The following is a 23006-nucleotide window of genomic DNA, read 5'->3' as shown; positions in this document are numbered from 1 at the left end:
GATTCCACCACCCACCATGTACAGTTTCTTCAGGAATAAGATGAAGTAACACGAAATGTGGTTTATTTGATTTCTCTAAACACTCCTTTTCCTACGTCTGAACCCTGCCTGTCTGTCCGGATTCTGGACTGTTGGTTGCGCCTGGCTAAGCAGACAGGAGCATGTACGTTTCATTGCCTCTTCCGCGGTCAGCCATGCTGTCTTTTATCATCAAAGCTATTGATCTGGGCCATCAGCTGCCTCTGAGGCTTATCTTTAAGGAAACCTGTGGCTGCCTTCCCGCTGATTAGGAGAGGGTGCATGGTCTCACCACAGGCGCTTGACCGCCCCCTGATGTTTATAAAGGGTAACTGCATCAGTCAGTCTGAGCAGTCCTTATCTCTGACACCACAGGGAGGAGATAGTTGGTGTTCCAGGCAGACATGAAAGTCATGATCGGAGTGTGTGAGAATCTCACCATCAAGCTACTAAATCAGATGACTTTATGATTGTAAACACTGCTGGAGAGGTGTGTGCACGCGTATGTCCAGGCATGCATGTGAGTGTATTAACAAAGTTGGCCAAACCTTTCAAAATGTTTGTTTGATTAGCGCTTCTTTTATTTTTTTTTCTATTACAATTATTGTTCAAACAACAGTGACACTGCAATGTTAGTGATATTTTTTTTTATTTGGACTAGTACAATAAATACATGAACATATTACACTTAGAGAAGAACATGCCATCACCTCCTCCTCACTGTAACCAATCACTACGCACCAGTCGGGTCATCTGACTCGTCATTGACCCAATCAGAGGTCTCAGATGTCAAGCCCACCTGTTGCGATCTGTGATGGGTACCCTGCCTGTGGAGGACTGGGGTCAGGGGTCAGTAAGGGTCATGGGAGTCAGTAACAGCAGAAGGCAGAGGTCAGTTTGTAACATCTGATCTGTGACCAGGAGATGGAGCTGCTGTCTACCAGCACCCCACACCTGTTCTAGAACATTCTACACCTGACAATGCCCTGAGGGACATCACTATCAGCAGAACAGCAGAGATTACCTCTACCAATCTCAATACTCATGAGCTCTATCCATCCTCCATTCCTCCACATCAGTTTGCTCCAAGGAAATGATAAAGGAGGGTTTTTACAGGATTCAAGCAAGGCCCCTGATATCCAAAGAGAGAGGAACCTGGCTTGGCAGGACTTCACCTCAGTAAGCACAGACACTCCATCACTGCTCAGTCTCATTGAGAAAGGTGCTTTTAGCATTTAGAAGCATTGCTTGTTGACAGCCTTGCTATTATAAACAATGATCAAAACATTACAGTAACAACATTTCCGGAATGTGGGAATATTTTTCACATTGAAGAAAGACAGAAAAACCAAATACACAGCGTGATTAAAATGGTAATATTAGTCATTTATGGTGGTTATACACACTGACATTGCAACAGCAGCCAGATATTTCCTCCACCAAGGAAGCTGACATCAGACATGTGACCTGCTGCTGACCAATCAGGTCTCCTGAAAGACGGACTCTCACAGAGACACAGTAGGTACCAGATCAGGGGAGGGCTGAAATCTACTCAGCTCCCGCATCGAAAGACAGGAGTCTTAACCACCACCATCATCAGCGCACAGTGTTACACAGACACACACACACACACAGTTGCTCCAGCATGTGTAAGACTGGAGCCATCTAGCCGCTGTTTGCTCCATCACTCCCCAGACGGTGTTTGTATTCCTCAGTGTTTCTGCTGGGCAAGTCTTCCCGTATAACAACCAAGACAGTAACTGTAGTGTATATACTACTCTACATATTTGCTTGAAAGGCAACAAAACAACAAATATATAAAAATTAACAAAAATAGGAATCATAACTTAGGACCAAATGGTAAACAAATCCGTTTTTTTATCTTTTGTAAAGCAAAAACACCCTAGAATGAGATAATCATGCGATACAGGTGCTCTCCTAGCTACTGAGCTATAGGGTTTAACATAGTTTAGACTGGTGGTCTGGGCAGGTGCACAGCCACTACTGTACCAGTAGGCTGTGTGTTAGTGCGTACACAGACAGACACAGACGGACACAGCTACCATGTTGTGGGGACAGAGATGCTTCATGCACCTGCTCGGCATCATTAGGGTTCGTGGCCAGGGTTCGGCAAAGGACGGAACACACACACACACACCTGTACTACTGTAGGTAGGTCTACTGTAGGTACAGATACACACACACACACACACACACACACACACATCACTAATCAGCCTTTATCAGAAAGACAGGTAGGGGTTATATACTGTGGTAGATTGGGGCCTTGTTAGCTAAGGGTTCCAGGCACTAGACAGGTCGGCATGGTAACTCGGCTCTCCTACTAAACTACGGGATGTGAGAGGGTTTTCAGTTCAATTAGGATTAAAGGGAAAGAAAAGTTGCTTTGTGTAACACTACTCTACAAGCCTGGGATAGACGTAATAAGAACTTGAGTAAAAAATAAAAAATAAAAGGTAAGAAAGAGAAAGGATTCTCAACACCTTATTGGTAAAGCACAAGCGTACACAAGCAGTTCCCATCCCAGTACACAGCCTGTTTAGGGCTTTGTTAGGATGGGGAGTTGAGGTCTGGGGGGCAGGGAGGGACAGGAACTTGGTTGATTTGGGATGCTGGGGGGCGTGGGCTACCCTAGCCCTCCCTGGCAGTGACACGGGGCTCAGCCAATGAGCTGTGGATAATGCTGCTGATCGACTCCACCCCCTCCCCCTCCAGGAAGGATCGGTGGTCGCCCTCAATGACATGGATAGACACCTTCCCATCACACACCTGAGCAGAGAGAGAGAGATGGGTCAAGAGAAGAGTGTGTGTGTGTGCATGAATGTTTGTGTGTGTGCGTGGATGCGTATGTGCACGTGCACGTGTGTGCGCGTCCTCACCTCGCTGAGTTTGTAGTCGGCCCCCAGGTTGTCTCCGTAGTCGCTGCTTGCCTTGGCGCGCAGCAGGGTGACGTTGCCATGGTACTTGTTGGCCGGCACGTAGCCGTCGGCAGCCTTGAGCTTCTGGTAGAAGGTGGCGGCGGCGAACCTCAGGGAGTCGGTGTCCACGTTCTTGTGGCTGGAGGTGATGAGGTCCACCGTGGTGCTGACACGAGCCTGCAGGTCTGACAGGGGGAGCAGCGTCTCCAGCAGCTGGAGGGGGAGAGAGGAAGAGAAGGAAGGGGAATGAGAGACAATGAAGAGAAAGAAGGAAATAAGATGATATGACATAAGAAATGGTGCATTTCATGCAATGATGACATAGTCTCCTATCTAGTGTGTGTGTGTGTGTGTGTGTGTGTGTACCTTGTTGTACTCAATGCCGGTGAACTGCTGGATGAAGGCACACAAAGCCTCTGTCTCCGCCTCAGACTCCTTCCCTGGGGTCAGCTTGGCTCTGTAGCTCTGAAGAAACCACACACACACACACGGTTACCACAAGACACACAAAAAGCATCACCCTGTATTTAAGTGCACACACACACGCACACACATGCCATTCCTCTCACCTGGGTGTATGCTGCCACGTAGGAGTGGGATCCGTCGAACAGGAAGAGGTATTCCACGGGCCGGCCCTGGGCCTGCAGCTGGGAGGCCATCTCGAAGGCCACGCACGCCCCAAACGAGTAGCCAGCGATGCGGTAGGGCCCCTCTGGCTGCTCCTGGGTGATGGACTGAACGTAGTAGGCAGCCAGGGCCTCGATGCTGTCCAGGGGGGCCGCTGGAGGAGGAGGAGGAGGAGGAGGAGGGGGCAGGGTTAAATGGTGAACACCTCCAATGCTGCTTATCCTACAGAGTTGCCTTGCTTGGGGGATGGGAGCATTTGTACGTTTCCATATGCATGTGTGCGTGTGTACCTTTGGTGCACTGCAGACCGTAGCATGGGACGCTGAGCTTGGCGGTCAGGGTTTTGAAGGCGGCGATGGAGCCCTCTATGGGGTGGACGAGGAACAGCGGGCGCTCGGCGCTCTGCACCTGGTTGAGGGGGGTGACCGTGGGGCCGTCAGGGTTGACCAACAGCAGGTTGAGGTCGGACTCGAGCAGAGCCCGAACTCCGCCCCTTTTCACTGGAGACTGGCGAGACTCTGGGGAGAGAGGGGGAGAGAGATGTGAGTTGTGCACTCCTACTCACACACACACACCACACACACAAAAAAAACCTGCCTCCCTCACCCTCAGTTCCGGCTGGTTTGCTGGACAGCTCCCGGAGCTTGTTGATGGTGAGCAGACGGATCTCCCTCATTGCCATGACGATGTCGTAGTCCCTCTCCAGCGTCTGACGCACCTCCACGCCCATCAGAGAGTCCAGACCAAGGTCAGCCAATGAGGCGTCAGCGTTCAGGGTGCTGACGTCCCGCACGCCTGAGAGATGGAGGGAGAGAGCGAGGAGGAACAGCAGATTGATTTGAGGTTGTGAGCTTCTGGTAGAGAGATACTGTGTGTGGTTAGTACCCAGGATGTGTAGTGCATTACTGGTAGGGTCGTGTCGTACCCAGGATGTGAGCAACCGCCTCCACCAGGTCTCTCTGCCCCGCCCCCTCACTCTTCACCACGCTCCGCTCCGCCAGCACGAAGCTCGACATCACTGGGCTCCGCCTACACAGGAAGCGGTCCAGCACCTCCAGGCAGGAAGCGATGCGCTGGGGGAGGGTTCCACCAATCACGGCGTCGTTTCCACCCATGGTCTCCAGGACCACGCCCACGTCGCCGATGGCGCCCCATTGGATGGCCAATCCCGGCAGGCCGTCGCGGTGGCGCTTCTCGCACACGCGCTCCATGGCGGAGTTGGCATAGCCGTAGTTACTCTGGCCTGCGTTGCCACGGCCGCAGCTGACGGAGGAGAAGGCTACGAAGTAGCTGAGGTCTGGACAGAGACGACGCGTCACCCTGGAGGAGGAGAGGGTCACAGATATAGCAGGCATTTCTGTTTCCTTCTTCAGTCCAAGCACACTATACCACATTATGATCTGCAACATGCTGGGTGTGTGCGTGTCTTACTGGTCCAAGTGCAAGGTGCCGTTGTATTTGGGTTTGTTGACGTCCAGGAACATCTGGGGGTCGAGGTTCTCTAGCATTCCATCCTTCAGCACCTGACACACACACACACGCGTTTTACATAAACCTTTTTCCTTCACTCGTGGCAATCTCTGTGTCCGAAAAATTCTTTGTCAGGAGCTTGTGTTACCATGGCGAGGTTGAAGACTCCTCCCACCGGCCCCAGCCTGCAGGCCTCGTTGACGAGTCGCTCCGCCCCCTCCAGCGTGCTGACATCACTGGTGGACACCAGCACCTGCACGCCCTGGCCCTGCCATTCACGCACCCGCTTGGCCTGGTAACCTAGAAACCACAAACCACAACAACACTGCCATCAGAAACCAGGCTCACCCGACACGACCAGACCCTGCAGAGAGCACCATCTCCATCACACCCAGCCTGACATAAACCCGGGGGTCACATGGGTGACCCACATGGGTGTGCCTCAGGGGGGTGTCCAGTCGAGTCGCTCGCTCACCGTTGCGGATGCCGGAGCGTGAGGTCAGCACCAGCTTGCGGGCGCCTCTCTCCGTCAGCCAATGAGCCAGCTCCAGGCCGAAGCCACCCAATCCGCCGGTGATGATGTAAGAGTGGGAAGCGGGGCAGAAGGTGCGGCAGATGGCGGGGATGGAGAGAGGAGCACTGACCGCATGGGAGCGCTCTGAACCCTGCTCCTCTGATCGCACCTGGGGGAGTAGGAGGAGGGAGGGAGAGAGAAGAAACACGTCATAAACTGCACTCTCCAGAGCTGTGATGGGTAATTATGCAACCTCTACAGGAGAGAAAAAAAAAAAGTACAAAAGTATCGAAGGAAGTAAGGAAAGCAGTAAAGAAGGAAGGGAGGAAGGAATAGACCTGTCCTGTGACTGACCTGCAGTAGGACCTTGCCTATGTGTTTGCCCTGAGCCATGTATCTGAAGGCCTCCTCAACTTGGCCCCTTTCAAACACCGTTGTCTTTAAAGGCTGGACTACACCCCCCATGATGCCTTGCTTCAGCAGCTCAGACACCTCCTCCCACTCCCGGTTGCCCTCCTCAAACAGGGCGTCCAGCAGGATCCCGTGGAATGCCACGTTCTTGAGGAAGAGAGCCATGCCTGGAGGGGACGGAACACACACACACACACACACGGGTCATCTCAACTGGCCACCATCTGCTGAGGTGGAGGCGTGTGTGTGAGTGTGTGAACTGACCCAGAGGAGAGTTGTTGGAAAGGTCATATTTGCCGATCTCCAGGAAGCGTCCGTGCCTGGCCAGGCAGCGCAGACTGGCCTGGAGCTTCTCCTCAGCCAGGGAGTTCAGCACCACATCCACACCTGGACACACCACGCAGGGAGAGGGACATGAAGGGGGTGGGAGAACTCACACAGAATGGGAATCTGGTCTGAGAGGTGTGTGAGCGAGTGAGTGTGCGCGCGCGCCTAACCTTTGCCTTGTGTGTGCAGCAGGACGTGCTGTTCGAAGGTTGCGTCTCGAGAGTTGGCGAAGGACTCTGGGGTGAGCTGGGGGAAGCGCTCCTGGAGGTAGGCTCTCTTCTCCGCCGACCCTGGAAGACACACACACACACACATTATCACCGTCCTATATGTTAGTATTCACATACAATAGTGCTTGAGTAGTGTTCAGCATGTGACAGTGAGAATCAGTGTCTGAATGTGTGTGAGTGTGTGTGCGCGCTCGTACTCACCGACTGTAGTGAAGACTCGACAGCGCTGACTGAGCGCTATGGCGATGGCGGCCTGGCCGACGCCCCCGGATCCTGAGTGGATGAGAACGCTCTCTCCGGGGCGGAGCCGGCCCCGGACCACCAGGGAGTAGTAGGCCGTGGCGTAGACCACGGGCACGGAGGCAGCCTGCTCCAGGGTCCTAGAGACAGCCAGACGTGGTTAGTGTCCCGTCTGAGCCAGCGTTCCTCCAGGACAACCTCAGCTTTGCTGGGAGGGGGGGGGGGGGGGTTTGGAGCTTGTGACTCACCAGGCGGTCGGCACGTCCCACAGGAAGCGCTTGTCGGCGTCCACGCAGGTGGCCAGGCCCTTGGCGGGCAGCAGGCCCATCACACGACGCCCGCTAGGGTCACGACCCGAGAACTCCATACCCAGCATGCACTGCTGCAGGGCCAGGTCTCCTACAGGTGAGAGAGACGTGTGTGTGTGGGGGGGGGGGTGTCAATGGGCTGATATTTAAGTGTGTGTGTGATGCTGTGTATGTGTGCTAAAGTGTGTGTGTGTACCTGGGATAGCGTCTGGTGGCAGTTTTCCCGTAGCCAACATGATGTCCCTGAAGTTGAGGGAGCTGTAGTAGACGCCACACAGCTGCACCTGGGGGCTGCTCTGGACAAAATGGCGGAGCGGGGAGGCGATCCAGCGCAGGGACGACAGGTCTCCGCGGGTCAACACGTTAACGTACGCCTGCTCCGTCTGCTCCTCACTCAGGTCTGAAGACACACACAGTTTGTAAGACTGCATGCTTTGTTTCAGGTTTGCATCTAACCATGCAAACAGGAGAAGTTCTGGAAGGACTAATGACTAGCCTGGTGACTACTGGATGGAATGGAGTATAATATAACATCCCTTATAATAATATGGTGAACATGAGTATCAAACAGGCATGTTGCCATGGAAGTGCGGCCCCTTACCCTGGGAGATGAGCTGGTGTCTGAACACGCCCCAGCAACCGTCCCTGAACACGTTCATGCACAGGTCCCCCTCCAGCGCGCGCCGCATGGAACTGTGGGTAGGCTGCAGTACAGGAGACTTGGAGGTCTTGCTCAGGTTGGAGACAAACGCACACCTGGAGGAGAGGAGCATGGGGACACACATGTTTCAGCAACAGGGCTGAGGGTTAGGGAGGTAAGTAGAGGGGTGAGGTGGGGGTGGTGAGAGGTAAAGGAGGGAGAGGTGGGGGAGATGAGAGGTAAAGGAGGGAGAGGTGAGAGATAAAGGAGGGAGAGGTGAGAGATAAAGGAGGGAGAGGTGAGAGGTCGGAGAGGTGGGATAGGGGAGAGGTGAGGAACGGGGGATAGGTGAGAGGTAAAGGAGGAAGAGGTGGCGGAGGTGACAGGTGAGGGAGGGTGAGGGGTGAGAGAGAAGGTGTCTCACCGTATGCGGCTACCCCCTGGTTCCTGGCGTAGACAGTTGACCATGCCCACCACCCCACAATGCTCCTGGGTGGCTGTCAGCCACACGGGGGTGTCAGATGGTGCAGCCAGGGTTGTCTGGAGGACAACACAGTTCATTAGCCCCGCTCGACAGAACCTGTTCTACAGGATTCTAAAACATGGTACCTGTTCTACAGGGTCTAACTAACAGACTCCTATGATGCTGTAGAAACTGACCTTGAGTGTCTCCACCCACTTGTAGTCCATGCTGTCCACTGGCAGAAAGATGGGCTCTTTGACGGGCAAATGCCGGCGACACAAGAAGAGGGCAGAGCCAAAGAAGGACTTCCTGACAGCTACCAGGTTCAGTGACGAATCAGAGAACACCTTCTCCCACTCAGCCTATACGAAAACACCAGAGGAGAATGGTACAAATGAAATATTTAACAAACAATTCCACGGAACCTTCTACAAAATAGACTGCAGCGTGGAGACTGTCCCAGACAGCAGAGACCAGAGACTGGCAGCCCAGAAGACTGACCTGGGTAAGCAGCCCTTGGTGGCTGTTGGAGGAGGAGGAGGAGAGGAAGGCCACAGTCTCCCCTAGGGTCTCCCCCTTCAGCAGAATGTGGAGCAGGATGAACCCCCCCTCCTTGGCCCCCGAGGCCAGGTTGGCCACCAGGGCCCCCGCCTCGCCTGCCAACGCCCCCCAGGCGTGGTTGCAGGCCACCAAATCGGCCCCGCCCAGTGCGCCAGGCACGGGAACACTCTGGGGGTCCCAGGGAGCCGATGACGCCCCCAGCTCCTCCAGCGCCCCCTGGAGGGGGGTCAGGAGGTCAGCCGTGGTTGACGTGGCGGTGTAGTCGAGGCGGAGCATGGGCTGGATGTTGAAGAGGGGGACGGCCCGGGAGAAGAGACGGCCGTCGCTGGAGAGAGCCTGTGGGACGAGCGAGAGAAAGACGGAGAGAAAGACAGAGAGAAAGCAGTTTAACCCTCAACCCAAAAATCACTTAGGCCAATGCTGAATGAGCTTGGATAACTATACTGTAGTTAACAGAATGTTTTGCCGTGAGGTGCTCACCTCCAGGACTTTGATCTTCCCAGGGGGGCTGTTCTCCAGGACTGTGTCCAGACAGTGTCTGAGGTGGGGGGCCTCCAGCAGGCCCATGAGGAGGGGGTCCTGGAGCAGGCAGCTCCTCTCCTGCTGCACCGTCTGCTCCAGCTCAGAACGCAGGTTCCCGTTGAGCTCCAGGCTGCACAGCAGGGCCAGCAGCCGGGGCAGGCCCGCTTCAGAGGCCTCTGCACCGGCCACCAGGGGGGCTTCCGCTACCCCCTCCAGACCTGGGAGGGCCAGCTTGACGCCCTGGGGGGCCAGCTTATGCTGCAGCCTCTGGATCAGACCTGGGGGGGGGGAGGGAGAGAAGGATGAGGGGAAGGACAAGCAGGCGACACAAACAAGCATGTCCCGGTGTTATAAACCACCTGACCTACAAAAGTAGCTTACGTTAGTTTGAGATTAATATTACTTGGCCTGTGTGAGTGATGTGTGGAGCGTCAGCTGTACCTTTGCAGTGCCTGAGCTGCTCTCCCAGCTTCGCATTGGACGCCAGACATTCCGTCTCCGTGTAGGGCACAAACACAAACTCCTCCAGAGTGGGTGGGGCCTGTTGCTGTTGGCGACGGGGTGCCACGGTGGCGTGGAGGCCGCTGATCTGGACCGCTCCTGCCACGATGTTGTCAAGGCAACGGTTGACGCGCACATCCACAGCTGAAAGAGAGGTGTGTCGGAAGAGAATGATGATGGAGCAAGGAAATCAGCTTATGAGGCTGAGGTACAGGCTGCCGTGTGTGTGTGTTGGTTATGCATGTTTGTGTAGGACAGAGTCACCAGTACTGCGTGTGTGTACCTTTCTTCCCGTCAGCGTAGTCCAGAACCTTCTCCAGGTGCAGGGCGGGGTCCACACACACAGAGCGGATGCGCGTGGGCAGACGTAGGCTACGTCCTGATAGGCCGACCACTATCATCTGCAACATGGTGTCCAGGAAGCTCACCCAGTTACCAGACCACTGCAGCTTCCCCATGTCTCCTGCAGCCGATCACAGACAGGGACACAGCATGGTTAGGGAGAATGAGCTAATCACAGTCGGGAATAGAGTAGATCTCCCAATGGATAATACACACACACACCTGCGTTGTTGGATTCGAGGATGCCCTGGAAGGTCTTGCCGTAGTCGTAACCACGGAGACGGAGCTCCTTGTATATGTCTCCTGCCGTCAGCTTCAGTTTCGGGTCACTATTGTCCTCGGCGATGGGCTGGCCAATCTGTGCGTGGAATGAGTCCAGCGCCGCCTCCTCTAGAAGACTCACCTTTCCTGGGAGACAGAGGAGCAAGGGTTAGGAGACAGAACGTACCACTGATAGTCAGGTTAGGGTGAGGAGACAGAACGTACCACTGATAGTCATGTTAGGGCGAGGAGACAGAATGTACCACTGATAGTCATGTTAGGGTGAGGAGACAGAACGTACCACTAATGGTCATGTTAGGGCGAGGAGACAGAATGTACCACTGATAGTCATGTTAGGGTGAGGAGACAGAACGTACCACTAATGGTCATGTTAGGGCGAGGAGACAGAATGTACCACTGATAGTCATGTGAGGGTGAGGAGACAGAACGTACCACTGACGGTCAGGTTGCCGTTCTCCGACACCTCAAACTTGTTGGTGGCGGGCATGAGACGCACCTCCAGCTGGACTGAGCCTGAGAGAGAGACACATTTCACACGTTTCATCGACACATCAAGATCCCAGCGTTGCTAGAGAACAGAAACAGATGAACTCCTCTGCCTCCTCCCTTTCCTCATCCCCCTCTCTTCTTCCTCACCAGTCTTGGGCAGAATTGTGGCCCGGTGGATGGTCACATCCTCAAAGGTCACGGGGGTCGTTTCCATGACGACGCCCAGGCTTCTCACCAGGGTCCTCCAGGCCAGAAACAAGTACCCTGTTGCCGGGTACAGGACACGCCCATCGATGCAGTGACCAATCATATAGTAGTCTGGTGACTCTGGGTTCATGTCTGGATGTAAGGGAGAGAGAGAGAGAGAGAGAACATGTCTGAATCTGAGCTTTAATGTGAGTGTGTGTGAGTGTGTGTGGGTATGTGTGAGTGTGTGTGTGTGAGCCAGGCCCCTACCTATGTTATACACCGTAGCGGAGGTGGAGCCCCCGGCCCCAGCAGGGAAGTCCTCAGCCTTGGGGACGTCCCAGGACTGGGCGTGGTCCCACTGCAGCAGGGGGGAGATGAGGGGGGTGCCAGGGGGAACCGGGTACTGCACCCGCGGGTACAGCTTGTTACTGTCCACGTTGATGCTGGAGAGAGAAGGAGACCACTGTTAGGGCACCTGTGGTGCAGGTGAGAGCAGCTAAAATGAGCTGTTGTTTTGGGGTTGGAAGACACTTGAATTGCACTTTGAGCTGCATTTTATGTATAAACAATGTGCTTTATAAATACAATTTGTATTATTATTGAATATTGGTGTTGTCTTAGGTCGTATGACGCATAACAATGACTTTACAGAACGTTTTAACAATGCTTTAATCCATCACGTTCTGAACTGTCTTCTCAAATGGATTCGCCAACACCAGGGTTCAACGGTAGGGGAATAGAGTCAGGCAGTTGATGGTGACATCACTGACCCATTGACGTAGGCCTTGCCGATGTGTGACAGGAAGTACTCCAGGTTGTTGGCATGGCCTCTCTTCATCAGGGGAAGGATGCAGCAGGTGGGCTTCAGGCTGCGACGCAGGATGGCCTACAGGGGGCGACAGAACACACAAAACGCATGTTTGTTTGGATATCAGCATATCGACCACGTCGATACAACTCCACAACCACAACATTGGCATGTCAGTAAGGGCCAGTGGGGCGCGTGTGTGTGTGTACCTGCAGCAGGGCGTGAGGGGCTATCTCCAGGACCACGGCGTTGTCTGGCACCAGGCTGAGGCCCTCCTGGAAGAGCACGGGGCTCACCAGGTTGTTGACGTGGTACTCTGCTGAGGAGTAGAGGGCCAGGGGGGAGTCCCAGTCTGCCTGGGGGATACTGGTGCTCACCCAGCGGGGGGAACGCAGCTTCGGCTCCTTAATCACCTTGAGGGGACAGCGGCACAAATATGTAGCATTGTGCGCAAATGGCTGTTGGGAAACTGCAGTAGGCGTCACTGTGGTATGTTGAGTATATATCTTTCCCTGAGTTGGGGCTAACCTTTTGATAGCACAGTGTGTGTGAGACGTTGTGGGTTGTGTGACAGGTTCTGGGTGTGTGTGCGGGGGTGTGTACCTTCTTCAGGGCAGCCAGCAGGGCTGGGGCGATGGAGGCCATGTAGTAAGAGTGGAAGGCTACTCCAGCACTGCGCACCTCCTTTGCAAACACACCAGCCTCCTTCAGCTCTGCAACAAACGTTCTCACAGATTCCTGCAAACGCACATCAACACAAATTGACCAATCACATTTATTTATACAGCACAGTAAAAAAGAAATAAAAAGAAGTGTCAACCAGTGCTGTACTGGATGACAAACAGGAGGGAAAGTACGCACACAACCTGCCTATACAACTTGCTATTGAAAAAAAACTATTCATGCAATCTAATTGACTAAAGTATCATGCAAACAAGCAGCCAATGGTTCTATAGAGATGAGGAATCTCATTTTGGTCCTGATTAACAGTTGGGAATGTCCTCCTGAGTTACCTGAGGTCCTGATATGGTGACGGTGTCCTCTGCGTTGTGACAGGCAGGCACCACCCCCTGGGGACACTGAGCCTTACACTCCGCCCACGTCAGGCCTGGGGAGGGAGAGAGAGAGGGGCGTCACACTACTGTTATCCCTCACTCCATCTTTCTCTCTGTCACACTCCACCTCCAACCTTCTCCCTCCCCCTCCCCCCTCCGGGTCCTCACCCACGGCGGCCATGCCCCCAGCGGGCAGGTTGGCCTCCTTGATGGAGCGACCACGCCAGTAGGCGGCCAGGACGGCCTCTGAGTGGCTGAGGGAGCCGTCGGCGTACCCGCACGCCAGCTCGCCCACCGAGTGTCCCACGATGCCGTCGGGCTGCAGGCCAAGCTGCTGGAGCAGGTCGATCTGGGCTATCTGATGGTGAGGGGGCAGAAAGAGGGGGGTGGGGGGCTTGCTTAATATACCCGAAAGGTGAGGAGTGGGAACGCGGTAGTCTGCCCTTAGTCAAGACGGCGTCCCCTGCTCTACCTGTATGGCAGCGAGGGCCACGAAGGCGTGGACCGTGTCCTCGAAGGTGCTCTCGTCGGCTTCCATGAGCAGACGGGACACGACCAGGCCTGTGTCCTTCAGCGCCGTGTCTGATCGCAGGATGGACTCCCGGAACGCAGGGAGCTGCATCATGCTCCGCCCCATGCCGCCCCACTGAGTTCCCATACCTGAGGAGCACACACACACACACACACACACACACACACACACACACACACACACACACACACACACACACACACCACTTGTTACTGTATGCAAAATGTGATTGCTAACAATCGATGAAAAGAATTGTAGGGGTCATATCCAAAATGTGCTTTAGTGAATAATCCAAAGAGCTAAACTCTCAGTAGGTCTTCAACCACCCTGAAAAAAAACCCTCACCTGAACAGATGTACCACAGAGGCCTGGGTGTGGCCTGTCCCTGCTGTACCTCCATGACATCAGTGGGAGAGCCAATCAGAGAGTAGCCCCTGCAGGGCATGGCGGCCGTTGGCAGTCCCGACACCTCGTTGAGAAGGGACAGGAAGTTGTCATCGCCTGCGTGTTCCTTCCCCTTGCTTAGAAGGGCGTTCACAGCCTCCTCGGTGCGCCCACATGCCTGCAACAGCCTCGGCACAGGGCTGGGGGTCAGGTTGCCAGGTTTCTCAGTCCGGTTGCCAGGTTTGGGGGTACCGGCAGGGGGGCGGAGGATAACGTGGACGTTGGAGCCCCCGAAGCCGAAGGAGTTGATCCCCACGATGCCACCCCGGACCGGGATTGGCTGGTCCACCACCCGCAGTCGGCCGTCAGTCAGGGCAGGGATGTCAGTGTTGGGACTGTGGAAGTGCAAGTTGGGAGCCCAAACACCGTGCTCCAGAGACAACACCACCTGGAGACAGGAGGAGGAGAAACGAGGAGAGAGGAGTTCCAGGAGGGAGATGATGGAGGGAGAAGTGAGAAGAGAAGCAGCAGAGAGAACGAGGGAGAAGACCACAGTGAACATGTGCACCAGCCTGTCTCACCTTAGCGAGGGCAGCCAGGCCGGAGGCGGGCTCTGGATGGCCCATGTTGGACTTGGTGGAACCAATGAGCAGCGGCTCCCTCTTGGATTGACAGAACACGCTGACAATGCCGTTCACTTCCTGTGGGTCGCCCACCTGGAGGTAAAACAGGAAGTAGCAGGTGAGACACCAGGGGGATGGAACGAGACAGAACACTGCTGGTGAAGTCTATGCACGCTAAAGCATGGACTGCACTGACTTGTGAGATCATGCCGGCTAAGTCTAATATCAGTGTGCGGGTGTAAGTGTCTGTGTGCGTGTGTGTGCACCTCTGTGTGAATGTGTGTGTGTGTGCTCACCTTGGTGCCGGTGCCGTGGGCCTCGATGTACTCCACCTGGTCAGGTGTGATGTTAACCTCTCTGTAGAGAGAGCTGACCAGGCGCTGCTGCATATCACCTGACGGGAAGGTCACACCTGGGCGCGCACACACGCACACACGCACACACACACACACAGAAGGTTACACACAACTCCCCACAGACGTAGCTTCCAGTGTGTGTGTGTGTGCTTGCAGCCCGGTGTCCCACCCCCTGCAGCAGCGCTGTAGCTTCACACCTGGGAGTCACCGGACGCTGTATAGGTCACCTGCTTGCACCACTGTGACTCAGTGTGTGTGCCAGGGTGCGTGTGTGTGTTGGTGGTGTGTGCATTGGGGAGTGTGATATGCCTTTAGAAACAGGAGCTCAGACAGGATGCTGGGTCTAGATTACCAGCCGTGTGTGTGTGTGTGTGTGTATATGGGGGAAGAGGTCAGATTTGTGAGGGCTTTGGCATACAGGGAGGAAGGGCTACAAACCAACAACAAATGTCCCACAGCTGGTATTACCTCTGGCCCACTTAGACTACATACCCTTACGAGCACCTGACTGGCATGTGTGCGTGTGTGCGCGTGTGTGTGTCACAATCCAAAAATGGCATCCCTCTCCTAGTCTGATTATAAATGTATTAAGTTTGAGAGAAGCGACTGGAGGAAAGGTCAGAGTGTGTGTGTGAGGGTGTTGAACGTTCAATTTAAGTCCCCCCTTTAATACCCTCTTTAATCAAACTTTAATCTGCGTTTCAAAGGAGTAAGGAATGAGGCCAGATTAGGCTACACAACGTTTAAAGTGATATTAAAGAGAGGTGTAAAAGAAACGGGGACATCATTCTTCACAGCTGGGTTACAAGGAGTCAATTCGTGTATACGGGTTCAAGCAACACAACTGTGTCCTATCAACAACAGTCAATGTCTTAGCAGTAGATATGTCTAACGCTGCAAGAGCATGCATCGTGCGTGTGTGTGTGTGAGGCGCTCCCTCACCCTGGTCCTTGTATCCGTCTGTGTTGTTGCCTGCGTTGAGCACGGTGGCGTACACCCTCCTGGCTGCAGAGCGCCGGGTCAGCAGCACGGCCACCGCCGCCTCAGAGCGACAGTACCCGTCACCTGTCGGGGACAGGATGTGATGTCAGCAACCTCTGCTACAGAGCTCGCAAACTTGCCATCTCTATGGGACTTCCGCTAACTTCACATCCACCGCCTACCTGAGGAGTCAAAGGACTTGCAGGTCCCCTCTGGACTGAGCATGCCCAGTTTCATGAACTGCACCGAGGTGTTTGGTTTGAGCAGGAGATTGACCCCGCCCACCAGGGCAGAGTCACAGTGGCCGTGGCGAATGGCATTGAAGGCGTTTTCCAGAGCCAACAGGCTGGAGGAGCAGGCGGTGTCGATGGCTGTGCTCGGGCCTGGAGGCGGAGACAAACAGCGAGAGGGGATTGGTCAAAACCAACTTCTAGGAAGTATGACAGACTGACTGTGTAATTCATCAAGGGATACGAGCAAGTTTCTCAAACTATCAAGTTCTTGATGATAGCGAGAGAGATAGCAAGAGAGATAGCAAGAGAGATAGCAAGAGAGAGAGAGAGAGAGAGAGAGAGAGACTAAATCCTTGAGGAATTGGAAGTGACTGTAGACCGGTTCATAAATAAATCTTATGTGTGTGGTGGAGTTGTACCATTGAAGTCGAAGAAATAGGACAGCCGGTTGGCAAACATGGCGCGCTGGCAGCCTGTCATGCTGTATCCTAGCAGCTCCTCTGGGTCTCGGCTGAAGGCCTCGCCAGCCTCCGAGCCACTCACACCGATGTACACGCCCGTCCTGCTGCCGCGCATGGCCGTGGGGTTCAGGCCTGACACACACACACACACACACACACACACACACACACACACACACACACACACACACACACACACACACACACACACACACACACACACACACACACACACACACACACACACACACACACACACACACACTATCAACATCTCTTCCATCTTTCCTTTTTCCATCAATTCATCCCCGCATTGACCCCTTTTCTCCAGCCCCCTCTTCATTCTCTCCTCCCCTCCATCCCCCTCTCCTCACCTCCGTCCAGGATGGCTTCGTAGGAGATCTCCAGCAGCAGTCTCAGCTGGGGGTCCATGGTGTGGGCCTGCTTGGGGTGGACTCCGAAGAACGCAGCGTCGAAGCGGCTGATGTCCTTCAGCTTGCCGTTCCTCCGGGGAAGACCGTACAGACCTGGGAACCACAGACACCCAGAATTACAGACCCCCAGTCGCACACGCCCAGATACAGACGGTCACAGACTCAGAGTTATGGGGAGTTCCAAATACGGAACAACAGAATGACCGTGACAGACTTCCTCTCATGAACAGCACAGAACTGATTGCATGTGACTCAAAACCAATAAAGTTGGGTCGATACTGTATATACACTATACAGCAGGTGGCTATGTTTTCCTGAAAGCTTTGTAACTTGTAACCCTGGGTCAGAACTGAACATGGGGCTCACAGTGGACCTATACCCTCTACTTTCCACTCACCATGCAGAAGGGTGTCCCAGGAACTTCTCCCCTCCTTCCTTCCCTTCCCTCCTGTGGTGTGTGTGTGTGTGTTTGTGAGATCTGAGGTTGTGGGCTAGACTAAGCTGGGCTGCCCAGGCCCATTCAGTCCAACATGAATGTGGGCTTTAGGTGGTTGCCAGGCAATGAGGGATGAGAGGTGCTATTCACACCCAGAAGAGAGAGGGAGAGAGGAATGGGAGGGACAGGAGGGAGAGGGACGAGGAGAGGGAGTTAGAAAGAAAGAAAGGGAGGTTTGCCAGAGAACGGAGGAGAGAGAAACGGATGAGAGTGTGAAAGAAGGAGCCTAAAGAGTTAGCTCTAGGAGAGTCCAAGAGTGACCAAAGACACAAAACAAGAAAGAGATTGAAAAAGAAAGCAAGGGTAGAAAGAGAGACCAAAAGATACAGAAACAAAGAAAGTGAAGACAGCCACAGAGAGGGAGTGATGGGAGAAGGGGAGAGAGAGCGAGAGAGCGAGAGAGAGATAGAAGCAGCGGCAACCTTCCACGGCCAGGTGGTCAAAAAGAAGAAAAAAGCAGCAGAAGAGAGACGCCAGACTCCAAATGAGCCAGGCCTCCTCTCACACCAGCTCACTGAGGCATGGCTTCATGTTGGGTCTCTTCACAAGGGTCCAGGCTGTCTGGACCTTTTGTCTTCACAGGTGAAATTCTACACTGGGGCTTTAATCACTAGACCTACTGCATTACCCACCACTTGCATGGGCCGTTTCAAATTCAAATATTCAGTTACAGTAGGATACAATCAGCCTGCTGCAGCAAACAGTAGACTCAATCAGCCCTGCCAGGTAACCCCTCAAAGGACAGACCTTCACACAAAGCCCTCTGAATTAACTAGGTATAAGACAGACACAGCTACGAGGACGAGATCTGATGAGATCATATTTAGTAGTAGAACACATCCGAGTCAGAGAGCGGTCAGCTCACCTGGCTTCCACCGACGGTCATCCTCTGTTACCATGTCCACCCCATTGAAGAGGTTATCCCAGAATTCCTGCAGGTTGTCGGACTCAGGCAGCCGGCCGGATATCCCGGCTATGACGATCTCGTCCATTCTGGGGAGAGGGGAAGGGGAGAGAGGTGGAGAAAGAAATTACAATACAGGACGATACTCAGCAATAATGACAGTCCGGTTCCATTACTTCCCAGTGGAGAATTTCTATTGAGGGGGCTTTTTTGTCTGAGACGAATCGGAGGTCTGAGAAAGTGGCCCTGAGTGGGACGGGAGAGAGGGAAGAATAGAGGCGAGAAGAAAGAGAAGGGGAGGGAGGACCAGACGCACCCCAGGGGCAGATTCCCACCAAGATGTCTCAGACAAGGCCTGGCCTTAGACAGCCTTATGTCGAACACAAAGGAGATGCACTCCTTGTGCGTTTGTAAAGACGAGATAAAGGTGTTTCGTCGATTCCATAAAGACTAGGGTGCAACGGAGACAAGCCTGGATGTCGAGCTCTGCATCTGCAAAGTGTGTGTGCGCGCGTGCATGCATGAGAGAGCCTTTAAGAGACAATGTGATACTGTATTTCACACGCGTGAATGGACCCATACTTGTTTGTCCGTTCTGTCTTTGTTCCTGGTTTCTGGGCCAGGCTGCCCCTGCTGCCAGCTAGTTTCACCGACCAATCGCATCACCAGGGAGGGGCCAATGGCTATGCCCTCAGAGACTCAGTGAAGCCGAATGTATGTGTGTGTGTGTAGTATGTGGTGCTAGCTCAACACAGTGGCCCTCTGTTAGGACCTCTCCAACAAAGAGAGGCTGAACCTAGCCCTCTTCTCTGGTGCCCCTCTTATGGAACTAGGTGCTCCTCTGACCAGACCGTCCTGCCTGCCCTCCTCTCATAATGTCATCAGGGAAAGGGACTAAGTAGAAATAGCCTTGGTCCAACAGGCCTATTTGGCCTGTTGGCTGAATCTAAGGTCGCAGGGAGAAAGAAGCTACATTGACGTTGTGGATCAATTAGGCTACATTGGGGAATGTGTGTGTCTGTCTATGTCCAAGCAGGTTCCATTCTAAGAGACAAAAGAAGCACAGAATGTAATCCAACATTACAGAACCTGTAACTCACTCTTCCTTCTGTAGTTTATCAGGACAACGTAAAGCAAGATCTGCGCACACACACACACACACACGACACGTTCAAAAACAACATCTGTGCCACACACGCCCTCTCGCTGCTCTCAAACAAGAAAGGATGAGTCAACACATTTTACACTGCCAAGATCCCACAATGCACTGGCACATTTGTCTTGCATGGTTGTAAGATACCGGTCGCCTGTCTGGGCATGCTCAGTAGGCACTAGAAGGGTCACTGCTGTGGTATTGTTACCACGGTGATAAGGTAATTTGGCCTTCGTAATTCATTAGCCTAAGAGCATCCAATCCAACCGGTCAACACAAACACCCTAGCACACGGCACCAAGGTAGAACCTGAGAACCCAGATGGCCAATGAGAAGCACCCACGTGTCTGCAGGCATTGTGACAACAATCGCAGCTATGTCTCTGGTAGCCTTTCTGGGCAAGAGCAGCTATGGAAGGAAACCTTAAGGGATTAACAATTAGGGGGTGTGTACGTGTGTGTGTGTACGAGTGTGTGTGCATACAAGGGATTATTTTATGAGAGAGAATCTATCTCACCCTGATCAACACAGGCATTTTCCACACTCTGATCATGCCCTGGTTTGGTAGACTAGCTGACTGTTGCAACAACCTGGACATGTTGTCTGATAGACAGGCTGGTTGTTGCAACACCATGATCAAGTCCTAGTGTGATTGACGCAATGTGAGTGTAACAACCAAACCCAACGTTGACCTATACAGTAGTAGGACAAAGATTGAGGATGACAACATGGCCTGTCTGTCTCCCTGTTTCTCCCCTGTTCTCCAGGGCTGCTAAAGAGCTGGAACAGCCCAAACAGACCCGGGCGGAGAACAGGAAAAACAGGGTCCCGCCTGTGAGGGTCACATGGTCTCACCTGGCAGGTTTCAGCTCGTCACACAGCCAAAACAGCACCTGCAGCTCTACAGAACCCGCAAATCATAACAGCATGATGCAAGCATAAATTCCTGGGCTAGGCTAACTGGGACATTCTCACGTAATTCGTGGGACCTAGAGAATTGTTTAGAACATTTTGTGATGTTACAGTAGCAGGGTTTGTTCAGATCGTTCTTGCTTGGCTGGGGTTAGTGTAGCTCCCCAGAGCTCCCGCTTCAGGAGCCTTCTGAGATCGGTACCAGAGGCCTTCAATGGACCAGTAGTGTCTGGAGGCCTGTGCAAAGAAGACCTAGTTCCTAACTCCCAGAGGCAGTAGATACACCCCTGGACTGTCCCAGGGCGTGTCCATGAGAACCTGCATGCTGGCTGAGAGCATGCTGGCTATTGGTCATGCAGGACATGTGGCTACTGTTTCCTCCAACCTTACCACACTATGTTACATTCCACATGTGGGCTCTAAAGTGTGTCTGCTAGTCTCCTTTCCCCACCAGGTCCTGAAAGCCAACTCTGAATGGCCTGGTAGTGAATGTCAGGACCTGTTGCAATGGACCGCAGGGTCTGCAGAGTAGCAGGACTAAGACAGGGCAAGTTACACTGTCATGCACTGTTCCACTTCATCATTGTTAAAAATACTCCTTATCAAGCACAGCTAACTTCACATACCATCCATGTCCCAGAAATGAATACTGAGGCAGCATTATCGGAAGAATGACTTCTCAGACAGGTCATTCGTCATCTTCAACATTTTAAAATGACTGTTGGAGTCCTTATCTTGAAATACCTAAACCATGGATTTGACTATGTAAAGGCAACATAAGAAATTTAAATGTTTTGACTGAAAACGTCTGTCATCAGACCGTGACATGCCTTGTCATTTACAGGTAGTAGCCTCTAAATTTTATCTAATCCCTTAACACGGTTTAGTGTAATCTAACTATTAGAGCACACGGGGCCTTCCAGCCGCAACGCTGCCTATAGTGCGCGTTATGAGCTGTGAACTACGCAGTCTGTTATCTCGTTCTGCTGCTCTTAATTTAGTACAGGAGGAGAGACGGCACGCCAGACGCATCTCACGGTTTCCTGTTCCACAACATAAACAACTCCAAATATATCAAACTATATAATAGAATACGTACCCAAAAATATGACCACTATGATGCCGGTACAGAACAGCTAAACCGTGATGTTATCTAGCCGCATCACCATCTTGAGTCATATTGACAGTGACAATGAACCCAACCACCCCATTAAAGCAAACGTTACACTTATACATTTACATTTAAAGGATTAACTATCTCGTCTGTTTATCCTCATATGTGACCATACGGTTCTGATGAGGCCATGTGCTGCATATTTATGTTCCGTCCCAACATAAGCTGGACTGATGGGATGGTCTCTAAGAAACCGCGGTTGTCATTACGGAGCGTCTCTTTAAGAGGCTGGATATGAAGACCGAACGATAAACTAGCTAGCGTTGCTAAAGTACACTTTTTTCTTACCTGTTAGAAGATGTTTTAATTGTTCTTCAAAATCACAGTTAGTGGACCAAAATGTTAGTAAACAGTTAGCATGTATTCCCTTTGATAATCCCGTATCTTCTTTATCTTCGGCGTGTGCCTGACTGTGAGTGTGTTCCTGTTACAGTAGCTCGGGGGGAATCGAAATCTCTTCCCGTTCCCTGCCTAGCCCTTTCAATTTATCTCGCTTCTTTGATTCCCTTTCTCTGAAGAATTTAAATGTCTGACATTCTCCCCGGCCACGCCACATGGGCTGACAGCTTGGTTAGCTGCTCAGGCCAATGAGAAAAGAGGCAGGGACTCAGTCCTCAGCCAGTAGTGGGGTGATTCGCTGAACTCTCTTTAATTTCAGAGAAAAAAACGGACATCGCAGGGTGAGGTTACTCGAGTTCATTAGGAACGAGTCGGATGAAACCATCCTTGCGTCGCCTACCGCCACAGTTCAAGTTGATCAAACAAAACGTATACCTGAAATACTCGGTCTGATTGCATTTCGAAATGTTGCAAAGACTTGTCTATGTGCAACAGCCCTTCGAAATTGGGAAACTCAAATTGATGACCATTTGTATTTATTTCATAATTTACGAATTATTTCATTCGGCATTTTTGCGCCTTACAATATGGTATGTGGATATATAATTAAGGGTAAGCCCATGTGTTCACTTTCATCACTAACAAATGTAATTTAGTAATCAAGCCTTTCGTATTTGTAGTATGTGCATGTTTTATACATTGCATGTGAAACTACATCATTATAATTAGCCAAACAGAAGTTTTTTTAAAGAGTTGCATTTTTTTTATTTATTAAGCTATGCCTGTTTTAGATTGCAGTTCAATCGAATCAGTTTTTTGTCAATATAAAGAATGGATTTTAATGCAAACGAGTTATATCGTGAATATTAAAAAACTTATAGAGAAACAGTCAGTCTCGCAACACAGGCAACCATGATAAGAAGCAGCTCACTTGGGGTTCTCAGCCACACGTTCAGCTTTAAAACACGTGGTACACAACGGAATGGCATTCGCCATATTCTAAATAGGCATTTTTATGCACCAATCATAGAACGGGGGTGTGTGAACCCCTCCAATCATCGTGAATGCGAGGGAGTTGCTAAGAAATC

General features: G+C 52.4%; 1 protein-coding gene across 2 annotated transcripts; it reads right to left on the bottom strand.

Annotated features, from left to right (window-relative positions):
- Positions 1–648: 648 nt before the first annotated feature.
- fasn (fatty acid synthase) lies at positions 649–22177 on the bottom strand. 2 transcript variants are annotated; one of them, XM_084669274.1, is made up of 42 exons: positions 21868–22177; positions 18302–18429; positions 16881–17033; positions 16465–16638; positions 15995–16195; positions 15774–15896; positions 14772–14887; positions 14434–14568; positions 13814–14300; positions 13409–13596; positions 13105–13294; positions 12895–12989; positions 12485–12619; positions 12091–12294; positions 11844–11959; positions 11341–11516; positions 11032–11223; positions 10828–10908; positions 10336–10521; positions 10055–10234; positions 9712–9915; positions 9229–9548; positions 8689–9084; positions 8385–8549; positions 8149–8264; positions 7686–7840; positions 7281–7484; positions 7025–7175; positions 6738–6916; positions 6477–6596; positions 6244–6366; positions 5923–6146; positions 5530–5737; positions 5203–5354; positions 5016–5107; positions 4510–4904; positions 4191–4379; positions 3875–4102; positions 3527–3738; positions 3324–3422; positions 2919–3170; positions 649–2808 (listed from the first exon to the last, which is right to left on the bottom strand). In XM_084669274.1, exons 2-42 carry the CDS (start codon positions 18426–18428, stop codon positions 2671–2673), a joined length of 7581 nt encoding a protein of 2526 aa, XP_084525400.1. In that variant the 5' UTR covers position 18429; positions 21868–22177; the 3' UTR covers positions 649–2670. The 2 variants fall into 2 exon arrangements, with proteins under 2 accessions (XP_084525400.1, XP_084525401.1); XM_084669275.1 differs by lacking the exon at positions 21868–22177 and adding an exon at positions 21505–21601.
- Between the last annotated feature and the right edge of the window lie 829 nt (positions 22178–23006).

Source organism: Hypomesus nipponensis, chromosome 13 (genome assembly GCF_054491055.1).
Source record: "Hypomesus nipponensis isolate SF chromosome 13, ASM5449105v1, whole genome shotgun sequence".
NCBI lineage: Eukaryota > Metazoa > Chordata > Actinopteri > Osmeriformes > Osmeridae > Hypomesus > Hypomesus nipponensis.
Note: the sequence above shows the minus strand (reverse complement) of the source record. Positions and strands in the feature narration are given on the sequence as shown.

Excerpts from the sequence above, each read along its gene's own strand:
- fasn (XM_084669274.1), bottom strand. The coding sequence starts at position 18,428 with ATGGACGAGATCGTCATAGCCGGGATATCCGGCCGGCTGCCTGAGTCC. Across the intron at positions 14,888-15,773 it reads AGACGGATACAAGGACCAGG|GTGTGACCTTCCCGTCAGGT; the intron begins GTGAGGGAGCGC and ends GTGCGCGCCCAG. Across the intron at positions 7,176-7,280 it reads GCCACCAGACGCTATCCCAG|GAGACCTGGCCCTGCAGCAG; the intron begins GTACACACACAC and ends TCTCACCTGTAG.